General features: G+C 35.3%; 1 protein-coding gene across 2 annotated transcripts; it reads right to left on the reverse strand.

Annotated features, from left to right (window-relative positions):
• Nucleotides 1–397: 397 nt before the first annotated feature.
• On the reverse strand, nucleotides 398–7,411 carry vsx1 (visual system homeobox 1 homolog, chx10-like). Of its 2 annotated transcripts, XM_083545411.1 has the most exons (6): nucleotides 6,954–7,411; nucleotides 6,049–6,127; nucleotides 5,526–5,649; nucleotides 4,002–4,182; nucleotides 1,031–1,099; nucleotides 398–941 (listed from the first exon to the last, which is right to left on the reverse strand). In XM_083545411.1, exons 1-6 carry the CDS (start codon nucleotides 7,357–7,359, stop codon nucleotides 685–687), a joined length of 1,116 nt encoding a protein of 371 aa, XP_083401537.1. In that variant the 5' UTR covers nucleotides 7,360–7,411; the 3' UTR covers nucleotides 398–684. The 2 variants fall into 2 exon arrangements, with proteins under 2 accessions (XP_083401537.1, XP_083401538.1); XM_083545412.1 differs by lacking the exon at nucleotides 1,031–1,099.
• Nucleotides 7,412–15,343: the final 7,932 nt, after the last annotated feature.

Here is a 15,343-nt window from a genome sequence, read left to right on the forward strand (position 1 = left end):
GTCATTCCAAATAAAGGAGGATGTGGCCTCTGTATCTGTCAGTCACCAGTGAAGGAGGTGTGGCCTCTATTCATGTCAGTCTCAATAAAGGAGGCGTGGCCTCTGTATTTGTCAGTGTTCTGTATAGTAAGTGTTCTTCGATCCCAGAACTAATGGTGTAGCCAAAAAAATAAAACCCAGAAAGGTGTTTGGTGATTTTCCCAGTTTGGCAGAATTGAAGAGGAAGAGTCCATTTACACCAAATACATAAACTAATTCTTTATTTCTTGACATGATGATTTGCTTGGCATTTCATTTCTTTGTTGACTTATTAGCAATAATGCAGATAAAGTGCTTCAGAGCTGTGTGCATCAAGGAACATAATTTTTAGTGACAGTTTTATTTTTCAACAAGGGCATATTCGTAAAAATAAATAAATAAATAAACAAAGCAAGAAAAATACCCATATGTAAATATCCAATAAACAACCTGTACTATGTGACTTTACAGGCAGCACACTTGTACACCTTTAGCCATCGTCTCATAACCACTGCAATACACGTGACATGGAATAGTTAAGATGAAACACATTATAAACAAGAAATTCAACAAACAAAAGCAAACTCAGCGCTGATGAGGAAACACGGGTTCAAAATAGGGGTCCATGTTTTTGTTTTTGTTATGTATCTCTACACTGAATACTTTTCAGTTCTCGTGTTCGTAGTCGCTGTTGGGATCAGGTTGAGGAGATGAGACTTTCAGTGCGCTCTTGCAGTCCTGCTTGGATGTGCTGGACAAATCGATGGCCATGTCCTCCACATCGTCTGTCACAGAGCCTCGTCTCGGCCATGCGGCGTCTCCGTCTTTAGCGTTCGTCTCCTCGGGGTATGTCTCTGAGTGTGAAGAGGATTCAGGCCTTGCTGGGGACTTCTTGGACATTTCCATGGACTTTTTATGCATTCCTGTTTAAAAAAAAGAAAATACAAAGGTGTTAAAACCGGATGCAAACCTGCTCACGTGTAGAAGTGAATAAGAATTAGGGAAAGCACACCTCTCCGGCCGGGGCCAGTCCCTGGTGCTGCTGATAGCTTGTCCTGATTTTGAAGAGTGAAAGGAGTCCCTGGGCCAACAAGGATGAAACTTCAGTTAAAGGAACTCAGCCAAACACAAATTCCCTCATGTGCCTCGCTTTGTCTTTGACTCGAGATTGCTTGAGAATAAAAAACTGCATAAAATATTTTTTTTTAATTAAAATTTCACATCATCTAGCAACTTTCGAAAAGTTTGTCAGCTACTAAGATGCAACACTACACTATCAGCAGTTTGTTAGCTAATATTAGCATTACTTTTCCGAAACTAGCAAAATTTGTGTAACTCACTAGCCAATTGTTTGTACAGTAGTAGCAAGTAGCCACATTAGCTAGCACTGTAATTATAACTGTAATAAGTCAAGCCAAAGAAGTGAAAACTAAGGCTTGTTATGGCATCACGTGATCGAGTTTGAGTTTGGCTGAAATTTCAGGAAATTTTATTTAAACGCTAAATACCCTTGTGACCCAGAGATGCCTGTCACTTTGCAAAATAAGAATAAATATTTGTATTTAAGAATTACCATAAAATATCCTCTTAATGTAAAAGCCATTGATAGAGAAATAATATGTAACAGATGATGAAATATAGACTATATGGACAAAAACATTGGGACACCTGACTTTTCCAGCCATATGTAGTTCTTCCTTAAACTGTTACCACAAAGTTGAAGGCACACAACTGTATAGGACGTCTTTTGGTATGAAAGCATGAACCTCGAGACCCAAACCATGAACATATAATTTTGGAGTGGAAGATCTTAATTGGCCACCTTATTGAAACTTGTATGTAAACACTGACCACCCCAGGTCTCCTCACATCACCTACATCAGTACCTTACTAACAAACTCATGGCTGAATAAATCTCCACAAGTACACTTCGAAAGTCTAGTGGAACACCTTCCCAGAAGAGTGGAGGTTATTACAACAGCAAATTGAGACTAAACGTGAAATGTGATGATCAGAAAGCACATATGAATCTCATGGTCAGATATCCACAAACATTTGTCTGTATAGTGTAAAAAAAAAAGCATTTGATTAGTAAAAGAAAAAAAAGATATGTGGAACCGATTAGAAAGACAAAGACAGAGAAATCCTTATAACCCAGGTAGATCCATTCTCAAGGTTCAAATCTATTATTGGTATCAAAATTGTTTTGTATCTTTATTGTGAGTTATTTAAATTACATGTAATGTCCCTTTAAATGATTCATTAAGCTGTAAATGTACAGCAGTGGTGCGTAAGGATGAATTAGGTATACATTTATTGTGAGGTACACATTTAGAAGTAACAGTTTCTTTCCTTCTTGGAGTTAAGAACTGGTATGTATGTATGTATGTATGTATGTATGTATGTATGTATGTATGTATGTATGTATGTATGTACGTATGTATCAGTAGTGTAAAGTATTTGAGTAGATGTATTTCCATATTGTACTTAAGTACATTTTTTGGTTACTTTCTAGTTTTACTGTATTAAAGATATAAGCAACTTTTACACTCAACTACATTTATGATTAAATATATGTACTTTTTTCTGCACTATATCTTAATTGATAATGACTGTTACCAATTACATTTTGCACCTCTGCTGAAGATGTCATTATGGCTCAACACTCTCTTACACACATCTGCTGCCTTTGAGCGAATTTCTTTGGCACCGCTGGCCTCATTTTCATTACTTTATCTAAAATGATTCTCTTTATTTCTATTTGTCCATTGAATACTAATGGTTCTACTACTTTGTGAAATGATACTGTAGTTCTATTTTTGTCAAATGAACATCGCTATTTAGATAATTGCTTAAATACTTTGTCTTTTTTGTTTAAACTTTGTTTTATTCTGCATGTTGAAGAGGCTGTTGGGTTGATCGTTAATGCAGTGTTTAGGTGTAATATTTGATTTATATTTTTGGAAAAATAAAACCCTCACAACTCAGATGTTATACTCATGTATTGTTTATATCAGATACTAGAGGATTTTTACTCAAATCATATCGGAATCAGTGACTTGGAAAGTTGTAATGGAGTCAGTTTTGCAGTAAAATATCTATACTTTTACTGAAGTATGATTTTCAGGTTTTTATACCTCTGCTATGTATGTATTTATTTATTTGTAAACCTAAGTTTAGGATATATTAAACTTTTTTCAGTATCTATAGTATATGGTTATTCCCAGATAGTCTAGGTTTACTTGCTTACATTCACACATACAATCAAGTAGGATACAGTTTTTTTTTTCCTTCAGAAATTATATATAAAAACCAGTGATAGAAAAATCGAATATGAGAGATGCTGAGATTTATATTTTAAAAGAATTTAGGCGCAAAAGAGATTATGATATTATAAAAGAAAGATATATATTTACAGCATTTGTCAGACGCCCTTATCCAGAGCGACTTACAACTGAGCGCTTTTTTTTTTTTAGGGCTTTTTGTTTAAGGGCCCAGCAGTGGCAGCTTGGTGGTGGTGGGATTTGAACCTGTGATCTTCTGATCCAAAGCCCAATGCCTTAACCACTGAGCTACCACCTCCCCATACATATATGTAACTGAATACTGATTTACAAATGGTATGTGTTATTATAACCCAAGTAGTCGTTCATTCTTAGAAAAAAAATGGTACCAAACTTGACACTTTTTTAAGGATTTCTATTAATTTCTTGTGTAAAGTTTCTACAGCACATTTCTTTTTCCACATAAGTCTGTTTCTTTCCCAATTTCTGCATTTTTCCACATTAGCATTTCACAGTCGGAATCTCTTTCATTTCCATCTCATTTTCCTTGCATCAATTTCTTTCACACTTGACCACATACTTGAGTTGTTTTGAATTTAGCATGGGTTTTTTTGTTTTTGATGTCTTGCTTGACAAGAAAGCAAGATGGCTGACTGTGTGTGATTAAATGCGTGGTTGTGAAAACTCTCTGTGACTCACCCAGAAGCCAGGGGGCACACGAGCCCACCATGCCGTTTTTGGCAGAGTTGAGGATGGATTCCGGTAGAGGGATGGAGTGACGGACCATGGCGCCGTACAGACCGTATTCAGCCATCACGCTGCTACGGCCCCAGCACTTCTCACGCTTCCTCCATTTGGCCCGGCGGTTCTGGAACCACACCTGTACAATACACAGTGTTAAATATCATACACACCATTTGAAATCATATTCACAAGCTAATAACTGTAATGGTTTTTGATTTGTTCCATACAATATTCTCATGTGCATTTAGATTTTTAATCAATTCATTTTCCACATGATAAAGCCAAGATGTGTTTAATTTTTTTAAGCGGATAATAACATTTGTAATCTAACTAACAAAATATTTTGTTCTAAATAAGCACATTTATTGTATTGATTATATTTTCTGATGTTTCATTTTGCACTAAAAATCAATAAAAGGATTCACCATTCACCATCCACCAAGTTTTTTATTCATTTATTAATTAATTTTTTGTTTTTTTATTAAAATGGAAAAAGGACCACAAAACACGCTTTTATTACATTTCTTTTTTCTTATATTCAGAAAAAGAAGTACTAATACTGTTCATCAATTTAAAAAATTCCAATTCAGTGTTATTTGTACAGCACATTTAACAATATACATTGTCCCTAAGCAGCTTTACAGAAATAAATAGATTACAAATATAAATGTTTCATTTATAAATTTGGCCTTATAAGTTTATCCCTAATGAGTGAGCCAGAGGTGAAAAAACTCCCTGAGATTGTGTGAGGAAAAAACCTTGAGAGGAACCAGAGTCAGAAGGAAAACCTCATTCAGGTGGCACCAAATGTCCATTTAGATTTATTAATGACTTAATCTTGATATACAGTATAACACCATTTCACTACTTGTGATACTCGAAAGATATAAAACAATGTTAGTCTGAATGTGGTTCCTTTTTTTTAGGCTTTTTTTTTTTTTTATCAGAAGTATCAAAAGTTTTGGCTAAATATTTGTATTATTTAATGTTAATTTTTATTTTAATTACTCTAAATGCAAATGAAACCAACTGATGCTTTTGATTTATTTTTTATTTCACACTGATTAAGATGTTCAGTCTTTTCACCTGGTATTATTCATTTTTAAGATAAATTTTTTTATTTAATTTTTATTACAGGCTTAAAATTAGCATATAAGATTGATGTGATACCTGAAAATAATGGAAAAGCAAAAAGGGTGTCAGTTTGAATGTGATACATTCATTTTCTTTATGGCATTTTGCTTTTTTATCATCACAGTTAAGAAAAGTGATCGAAAAGTAGGACATATCATATAATTGGAAAAGAAATCTGTTGGGGACAGTTTTCTGAATTTGATGTTCTCTAAAAAACATTATTTTGCCTATTTTTTTCATACTCATTGACGCTACCTCTTCTGATCATTTGTTAAACTTATAATATTTCTTGTATTTTTTTGGCCACTATGTTGTATAAATGTGTGTAAGAATCTAACAGTATACCTGTATCCTGTCCTCGGGGAGCTCTGTCTTCATGGCCAACATTTCGCGAGCATAAACATCTGGATAATGGGCCTCGTTGAAAGCCTTCTCCAGTTCTTCCAGCTGGTGAGAGGTGAACACCGTCCTGATGACAGAAGTGAAAACTGTTAAGATGCTTCAACTACATCAATACACTAAATCCAATCCAAATTTTCACACGTTTTATTTTCCATTTTTTTTTTTTTACCTTTTTTCATCTTGATCTATTTTCTTTTACTGTTCTCAATCATGAGTTATAAAATAGAATATATCATACTATATCAACATATCAGACATTAATTATTTCCATAATTACTTTAATTTTAACCATTATTTTGCTGGATACAACAACTCAAACTTATTTGAGCTTAAATCCCTCAGAGCAGGGATATATATATTCGATATATTGTATATTATGATGTCATCAAAATCACTATCACGCAAAGTAAAAGTTATTCTGTGAGATATAAATGTACATATATATATATATATATATTGATCTGACCTGTGTCGGCGTTTCTTTCGTTTCTGAGAGTTGCTCGAGCTTTTCTCTTCATTAAGATCCCCAGAAAGGCAGTCTTCATCTGAGGATTTTACATGGACCAATATTTATACAGAAGGTTTTATGCACATAAAAATTCATTAACTGATTAATTCATTTGCTTAAAAAAAAAGAAAAGTAAAAGTAAAAGGAAGTGGGAAAAAAAAGAGTATTTCATCACTTGCATAGTTAGTTAGCACAAATAAAATAAAATTAAAAGTTGTTTTTATTTGACAAATTCAAATGCATTATTTTTGTAATTATTGTAATTATTGTAATTAATATTTTGTTATTAATCATTATTTTGTTTTTAATTGCTTATTTTTTATATTTAAAAAGGTGGATTTTATGACTAACTTTGACAAGTCAAGTCAAGTTTATTTCTATAGCGCTTTTCACAACAAACATTGTCTCAAAGCAGCTTTACAGAATTTTAAGGGTTACCAAATCTAAATATTACCAAATATTTGATTATTTAATTAATTAATTTGTTAGTTTGAATGTTTGCTTACCTTATCTAACATATGTAAAACATGTATAAAACATTTATATTTCATGGGGTGTTTACTGTTATTATTTATTTTTAAATAATCATTTATTTCTGTTTAGTAACAATCAAAAAAGCGCACATTACCAGCATGGATGTGAATAATAAACAGTTTATATCCCACTTGTTTTTAAAACAAAAATTATATTATATTATTATTATATTTATTAATAATATAATATTATTAGCATATTAATATAATAAACAATAACGTTTTTGCGGAAAAAAAAAAACCCAAACTTTTCTTTCGCTTGTTAGAATATTTCTTTCAGCACTGGAGTGCATGAACAGCGCCCGATTTTATTACAATCACAGGACCCACCGGAATAGACGTCGTGCCGCTGTGGTCCCGAGTTGGGGTTAAAGTGTCGGCCAGTGCGGGACTGCAGGAGCGGGATGTGTCCCGGGAGGAAACACGGAGCACCTGGAGGCTGCTGCGCCGCCAGACTGCAGAGGAACCCCAGACCGAGCGGGAGAGACCCCGCGGCGGGCAAAGAGAAGCCTCCGGTCCCGTGACCCTCATCAGTGCCCCCGAGGTGCTCGGTGACTTCCAAAGCGCTGCTCTGACGCGGCCGGAAGTCCGGTTCGAGGCCCAGCAGGTCGGTGATGGCGAAGCCTTTGGACCGAAATCCCGACGCGCCGCCGCGCGACTTGTCGGCGCTGTAAAAAGTCGGAGTCGGAAGCAGCTTCGCGTGCGGCTTCTCCTCCACTTTCTCTCGCCCTGTCATGACTGTGTTAGTGGTCTAATATTTAATGCTAATTATATTTCTGATTATAATGATTCACCCCCAAGGTACCAGCAACAGGCTGAGAAGAGACTGGCGGGACAATTTATCTCTCCATCACTCCATCCAGGGAAATCCAGCCTCCAATCAGATTTTAAAGACAGATTTTTTTACTGAGGCGTTTCCCTTTTTCCCTCCACAATCCCAGGGGATTAATTGCCACCAATTGTCCTTTAAATCCGACAGGGTTTTGCTACCACTTGGTCCTTAAGTTGTTTTTCCCCCCAATTTCACTTCCTGATTATGTATACAACCAGACTAGAACAATAATGAATACAAAAATATCAGACTTCACTGAAAATCAATCCACATAATAACTGTGATATTATGTACACGTTTATTAAGCTGATTTTCGCTCATTGAAGATGCTAAATTATTAATTAATTAATTATTATAATATTATTATTCACAATCACCTTATTCACTGCAGTTACTCAATGATTATTAGTTATTCGCTGAGATCAGGTCGGTTTTTTGTTTGTTGGTTTTTTACATGCATTTTATGCAGCTAGAATTTGTTTACTCTGCCAACAAAAGGGCTAATCTCCAAAAGCAAAATAATTCATCTTTTTATTTCATTACAAATCATTGGAAGGAAATGAGAATGAGAATAAAACACCACATAGACTCCCCTGTGGCAGTGTAGGCATATTTATTTTGTTGAAATTAAATGAGGAAAGGGTAAAATTCACCTAGTCTTCTTGTCCACAAAAGTCAAATCAGGAAAATGAATTAAATATATCATGTCACCAACACTGAATGGAACAACATTGAAACTTCTTTCTGTAACAAGCTGAGAACAAGTTTACCCACACAGCTTAAACATGTAAAGGTAAAAGGAAAAGCTTTCCCATAATATGTTGTTTACTTGTTTAATTCGTTTTTTGTGACCAATAACTTGTTGTTAATACCAGTAAAAGTTTCATATTTTGTCATTTTTTATGCTTCCCCTGTTTTATTTTTTGTTTGTGAAAATATGTTCTTGAACAGATTTAAAGGTTTACTAGGCAATCAAGAGATCACATTTCTGGTTCCCTTTTATACAACCAAAAGCATTTAAATACTCTAAGATAGTAATTTAACTGATAATAATATATTTGAATGTGATTAATATAATTATAAAACCATAGTAGTATTACAGGTGCATCTCAATAAATTAAAATATCATTAAAAAGTTGATTTATTTTAGTAGTTCAATACAAAAAGTGAAACTCGTATATTATATAGATTCATCACACACTGACTGATAAATTTCAAGTGTTTATTTATTTTATTTTTGATAATTTTGGCTCACATTTAACAAAAAACCCACCAATTCACTCTCTCAAAAAAACTGTTAATATTTCATAAGACCAATAAAAAGAAAAGTTTAGTGGATTGTTGGCCTTCTGGAAAGTATGTTAATTTACTGTATATGTACTCAATACTTGGTAGGGGCTCCTTTTGCTTTAATTACTGCCTCAGTTTGGCGTGGCATGGAGGTGATCAGACTGTCGCAGAAAAATTTCAATATTGGAGACTCGTGGTGTCACACTCTAATCAGCTCATTAAATCCAAACACCTGCAAAGGTTTTCTAAACATTTAAATAGTGTCTCAGTCTGGTTCAGGCTACACAATCATGGGGGAAGACTGCTGACTTGACAGTTGTCCAGAAAACGATCACTGACACCCTGCACATGGAGGGTAAAACACAAAAGGTCATCGCTAAAGAAGCTGCTGTTCACAGAGTGCTGTATCCAAGCACATTAATAGAAAGTTAAATGGAAGGAAGAAATGTGGTATAAAAAGAAACGAAGCTCATTCAATAATTTGGAGGAGATTCACAAAGAGTGAACTGAAACTGGATTCAGAGCCTCCATGCACAGACCTATCCATGGGCTACAATCAGGGGTGTCTTACCTGGACAAAGGAGAAAAAGGACTGAACTGTTGCTCAGTGGGCCATAGCTGTCTTTACTGATGATAGAAAAGTTTGCATTTCATTTGGAAATCAAGGTCCCAGAGTCTGGAAGAAGAGAGGAAAGGCACAGAATCCAAGCTGCTTGAGGTCCAGTGTAAAGTTTGCACAGTCAGTGGTGGTTTGGGGAGTCGTGTCATCTGCTGGTGTTGGTCCACTGTGCAGCTGTCTACCAGGAAGTTTAAGAGCACTTCATGCTTTTCTCTGCTGACCAGCTTTATGGAGTTTCTGATTTCATTTTCAAGTAGGATCTGGCACCTGCCCACACTGCCAAAAGCACCAAAAGTTAAATGACCATGGTGTTGGTGTGATTGACTGGCCAGCAAACTCACCAGACCTGAACCTCATAAAGACTCTATGAGTATTGTCAAGAGGAACATAAGAAACGAGAGACCAAAAAATGCACATGATCTAAAGTCAAGTCAAGTCAAGTTTATTTCTATAGCGCTTTTCACAAAAGACATTGTCTCAAAGCAGCTTTACAGAATTTAACAGTTAAGGTGAACGATGTGTGTTTATCCCTGATGAGCAGCCATGGCGACTGTGGAAGGGAAAAACTCCCTTAGATGTTATGAGGAAGAAACCTTGAGAGGAACCAGACTCAAAAGGGGAACCCATCCTCATTTGGGTGACATCAAGAGTGTGATTATAGTCTTTAAACAATACAGAACACTGGAGAGAGAGAACTAACGTGAGCACTGAAATGTAAGATTATAAGTAAAGTCTTTTCTGCAGGCTTATACGGTCATTTGAGGTTATGAAACCAGGCGCTACTGATCAACTCATTAAAATTAAGGCCACTGTTGAAGAAGCCCGGGCTTCCATACCAGCTCAGCAGTGCCACAGTCTAATCACCTCCATGCCACGCCGAATTGCGACAGGAATTAAATTAAAAGGAACAGTATTCTGTGTGTACTACAATTTATGATTTGAAGCCATTATAAATCATATCAGTCATAAACAAACAATTCCCCACACAGTTTCCTGACTTTGTCTGATTTAATCTTTATTTGTTAAATATGATCGAACTTAATTTATGAACACGTTTAGATTGTCCATGCTATTGAAATTACACTTGTTTTTGCTTTACATTTTTTGCTTCACACCTCTGTGATTGACTACGTTCAGCACTGAAAGATAAATAACTTCTTCAACAATATATATATATATATATATATATATATATATATATATATATATATATATATATATATATATATATATAATACATTTGTTAAAATACAAAAAAATAAAAAAATACAAGTTATTTGTGGTTAAAATGATTTGTAGGACGCAATGTGTTTATTATTAATAGAAATCAGTGCAATTTGTCCTTTTGTGATTACAGTTATTACCACTGGGAATAAATGGAATTGTGAATAAAATAATAAACCTAAAAAAAGGAAATAACATCAATCATTAAATTCACATTTCAGTGCATGTCTCTATATCAGGCTTTACATTTTAATTCTAAAAATTTCTCCTGTTTTTCCAGGAGGCATTTTACTAACCAGCAGTATGAGATTTGATTCCTTGAACTTCCCAATCTGTGTTTAATTACTCCATTAACTAATTATCAAATATATAATTATTATTTTAGTTTTTTTGCTTAGTGTAACAAATGGACACAATAAAGCATGACACACGGAATCGGTTTAATCATTAAAGATGATACAACACACACACACACACACACACACACACACACATACACACACACATATACACACACACACACACACACACACACACACACACACACACACACACACACACATATACACACACACACACACACACACACACACACACACACACACACACACACACACACACACACACACAAACAATGAATAGTGTGTGTGTGTGGGGGACGTTAGGACGCGGTTTTCTCTCTCTAGAGAATAAGGACAAAAGAAATCCACCAGTGGTCTGAAGGGTAATTAAACACACGCGCCCTCATGAATACATTCCAGCTCACAAACACAAACACAAACACACACACACACACACACACACACACACACACACACACACACACACACACACACACAAAGACAGAGCCTTTTGTAGACACTCTGTCAACTGTTATGAGTATGAAAGAAAACCTGAAGTAGGCTAGTTAACGTTATTCCCCTGATAAATGATGTTCAGATATTTCGTCAGTTCAATAAAATAAAATAAACTAGAAACCGATCAAATAAACTGTAAAGCAGTATTTTTTTTATTTCGATAAACCTATAAGTATGATCAAAGCAAAAACACATGATATGGGAAATATAATTAAAAAAATAATTCTTTATTCATTCAATTTATTTTTTTGTTTGTTTTTGCTTTGGACTTAAGGTCATGGTGGATCTGAAGCCCATACCAGGAACAGTACAAAGTGGGAATCTTAGCAGTTCACCATGACGGAGGCCCATTCACACACAGAATCACACACACCCCTTTACACTTCAGTCCACCTTCTGATATGTTTTTGGGATAAAAGCAAGTAATTAATAAAAAACTGTTAAATCCTAGATGAGCATTATATGGAAAAAGGTTTGTGGACACCTGACCATAATGTATGACCTGGCATTCATCCTGGTCAGGGTCAAGATGGAGTCGGAATCCAGCCACGACACCTGCTGGGATTTGAGGTTTAGGGAAATTTAGCGAGATCCCAGAGGAAATTCCATGGAGACAAATGGACACACAATAGGAATGTGCATCTCCATAACTGAGGCTGATGTAATTTGCATCTCGATGCATAGCAAATAAGACGATACATCAAAGATACATATGAAGCAGCTACCAATGCGATACGATTCACCCCCTATTACGATGCAGTGTGATCTGATTTCCATTCGATTCAACACGATGTGTTTCAATGTGATATGATGCAATGGAAAAAACATGATGCTGTGCAATTCAGTATGGCACAGTTAGTTCACTTCTATTTCTTTGGTTTAGACAGACAGCAAATCATCAATTTATTTCAGTGCTTTCTGATTTCTAATGCATGGCATTTTCACAAACAGAAAAAAATAAATAAAATGATTTAAAACAAAGATAGATGCAGCTCTACCTCTGCCATGTTAATCTATATTCTATACGATGTAGCAGCAGTGGTGCTGAAAGAAAGCACTTGAGAAACAGTTCAGTTAGAAGAAATCTACATATCAAATATTGTTCACAAACTCTGTTTGGTACTGTCTCCAATATTTATAATAAAGAAAATATTTATGGTGCTGTCGGGCTCCTCATCCCACTTTAAAATAAAGCAGAATATGGAATTAGACCTTAATCATGTTTTCACTGACAAGGAATGGTCCAAGTCCCAGAGTGTACTGGACAAATTTGGCCAAATTGTCTAAAATCAACCCTGGTTTGGATCCAACTTTGGATCTCTGCCTCTGAAGTTTCTTTTCTCTGAAATATTTCATTAACCACAACATGCCCTAGAAAATGCTTGTACTCCTGCGTTTGCTTGAATGAAACCAGACTCACAAGGTTGTGAGTTCAAATTTCACAAGGTCAATTCTGTCACCCTTGGGCTTCAAGTGTAAAAATATTGTCTAAGGAGCAGCTTTGTATGTTTGATCATAATCTTTAAACCCTACAGCGGTGTAAATGTGTGCTGTTAAATTGTTTATATTAGAGACAGATTTAAAGTGTGTCTTATAGAGAAAAAAAAATAAAAAGAAAGAAAAACTTTAATCCCAGGCCTAAGAGTTGTTTACTGCTCTGAATTAGGTTAATCTATGAGGAGCCCCTTTTTGCATAATTAGTGGAGCAAAGGCGGGGTCTGGGTTTGATTGATAAATTTATGCATGTGTGAGTGTGTGTGTGTGTGTGTGTGTGGGTGGGGGTACAGGGGGTGCCTTGTCAGACTATTGTTTTCTAAGTAAACAATAGACCAGCAACCATAATGTTGCGCCTGGTGTTTTATGTGCTTTGTGGGACGTTACCCAGGACATAAACACTGCCTGTGTGTGCTTTTACAGCCTTTTATTAGCTTTAACATTTACTTTTTATGCTTTTTACCACTGGAGATCATGTTCACAGTCCTGGCCACACTGGATCAAAAACTCTGTATGCTGTAGTAAGAACAGTACAACACACAGGATTGTGTGTTGTGATACTGTAAAACAAAGCTCCAAAAGTATTCACCTAAAGCAAGAAATGAGTCTCATCTGGCTTTCTCATCCCTTTTCATTCCTGCTTTTACTTTCACTGAGCAGCGCATCAATAATTTTAGAGAATCAGAGTCTGTGCAAGTCATTTTTAGTAAAAAATTTTTTAAAAAAGTACAATTTAGTTGTTGGTCATTTGTAAATTTTTTTGTATGTATACTTCAACATTTTGGTCTTATGTACATGAAAAGTGTCACTTTAATGCACATATATTTGAATAGATTCATATATCAAATACTTTTTTATTCATTTAAAACCTATAATTATAATGAAAGCTAAAAGTGAAGTATATCAATACAATGAGGATTTGTTTCATTTTTTATTTGTTTGTTTGCTTGTTTTTCATTATTTTTTGGAGAATCAGTGTCAGGGCACAAAAACTTGGTAATGCTAGGCAGTGCTAGGCTAACTATGTAGCCAGTGTTTGCTAACTAGCTTGATATATTTAGTATTATTTTATTTAGCCTGATTATTGTGCCACACTGTTTTAGTTGGTAATTTTTACAGTTCTTTTTGGGAAAAACAAATTAGGGGTGACCCAGAATAGTCTAAGATTCGATGCTCCGATAAGAGGAGCCTGATTCGACTACCAATCTCACAGGCGAATCTTCGCAGATGTGCTATGAAACAAGAATCATGCCTTTTGTTTACAGTGCTTGATGCCTGATTTCACATAGAAGTAAACATTTTGTCCTCAAAGTTGATGAGTTCGAAGCAGGAAAAAGAGAAAACCACATCCAAAGACACCCTGTACAAGTGTGCGCCTCAAACTCTGAGGTAACAGTTTGGGAAAGAACCACATATGGCTGAAAAAGTCAGTGTATTTTGACAGCTCTATCATGCACTAGGTTTGATTATTATAAGAAAATCAGTCTTAGATTGGTTTCAGATATTGGCTAATAGTCTAATAGTTCTGGTTATGGCATAAAGATAAAAAATATAGATCTTTACCTGAAGCCAATTATAATTGTCTCAAGTGTAAAATCAGTACATCTTTTTGTATTGTGTTTTTGTAAATGGATTACGTGAGTAAAGAATGATGCCATTATATGTAATAATTACACTGTGTTTAAACTGACCTACAGATGCTGATTAATCTTTAAAAAATCTGTATGAATTCCTGGATTGAACAGATTTTTACTTAACCATATTTGCTTTTCTTTAACAAATGACAGAAGCGACGTTAACAACGATGAACCTGTTATTAATGATTGTGATATCGCCGATGTTGAGGTGACTTTTTGACGACGCTTCGTTTTCCTGCTCAAATCTCTGAAAGGGCCTCAAAACCAAGATAACCCGGATTAAGTTAAGTCATCTCCACGGGTTAATCTACTCGCCGCCGTAATGAGTCTTCCACTGGATTGCTTAAATTAAAAGCAAACAGCAAGAGTCATTTGAGTGCGAGGGAGATTGAGCCCGGCCTCATTTGCTAATGCACTAAGTAATTTGATTTCCTTTAATCGTCGATGTAATCGTCGTGGCGTTAGCGAGGAGAAAGATGACAGAGGAGCAGACAGGTTACATCCGGATATTAAATGTTTAAAGACCAATCAGGGGCAATGAGCAAAGGGTGATGAAACTAAATGGAACAGAAAGAAATAATACATAAAGGGGGGGGGGGGGGGACGACGAGGTTTCGTTCCAAAGATCAGCATGTGCTTGTGGGATTGATAGAAAAATAAACCATTTGTTTGCATTTGTGTGCAGAAATATTCTCATTCTTTTTATTTCCTGTCAACTCCGATTAGGCAAAAGTGTGCCTCAGGTTTTTAAATATAAAAAGGAGAGT

This window comes from Silurus aristotelis (assembly GCF_946808225.1).
Source record: "Silurus aristotelis genome assembly, chromosome: 6".
NCBI classification, from domain to species: domain Eukaryota; kingdom Metazoa; phylum Chordata; class Actinopteri; order Siluriformes; family Siluridae; genus Silurus; species Silurus aristotelis.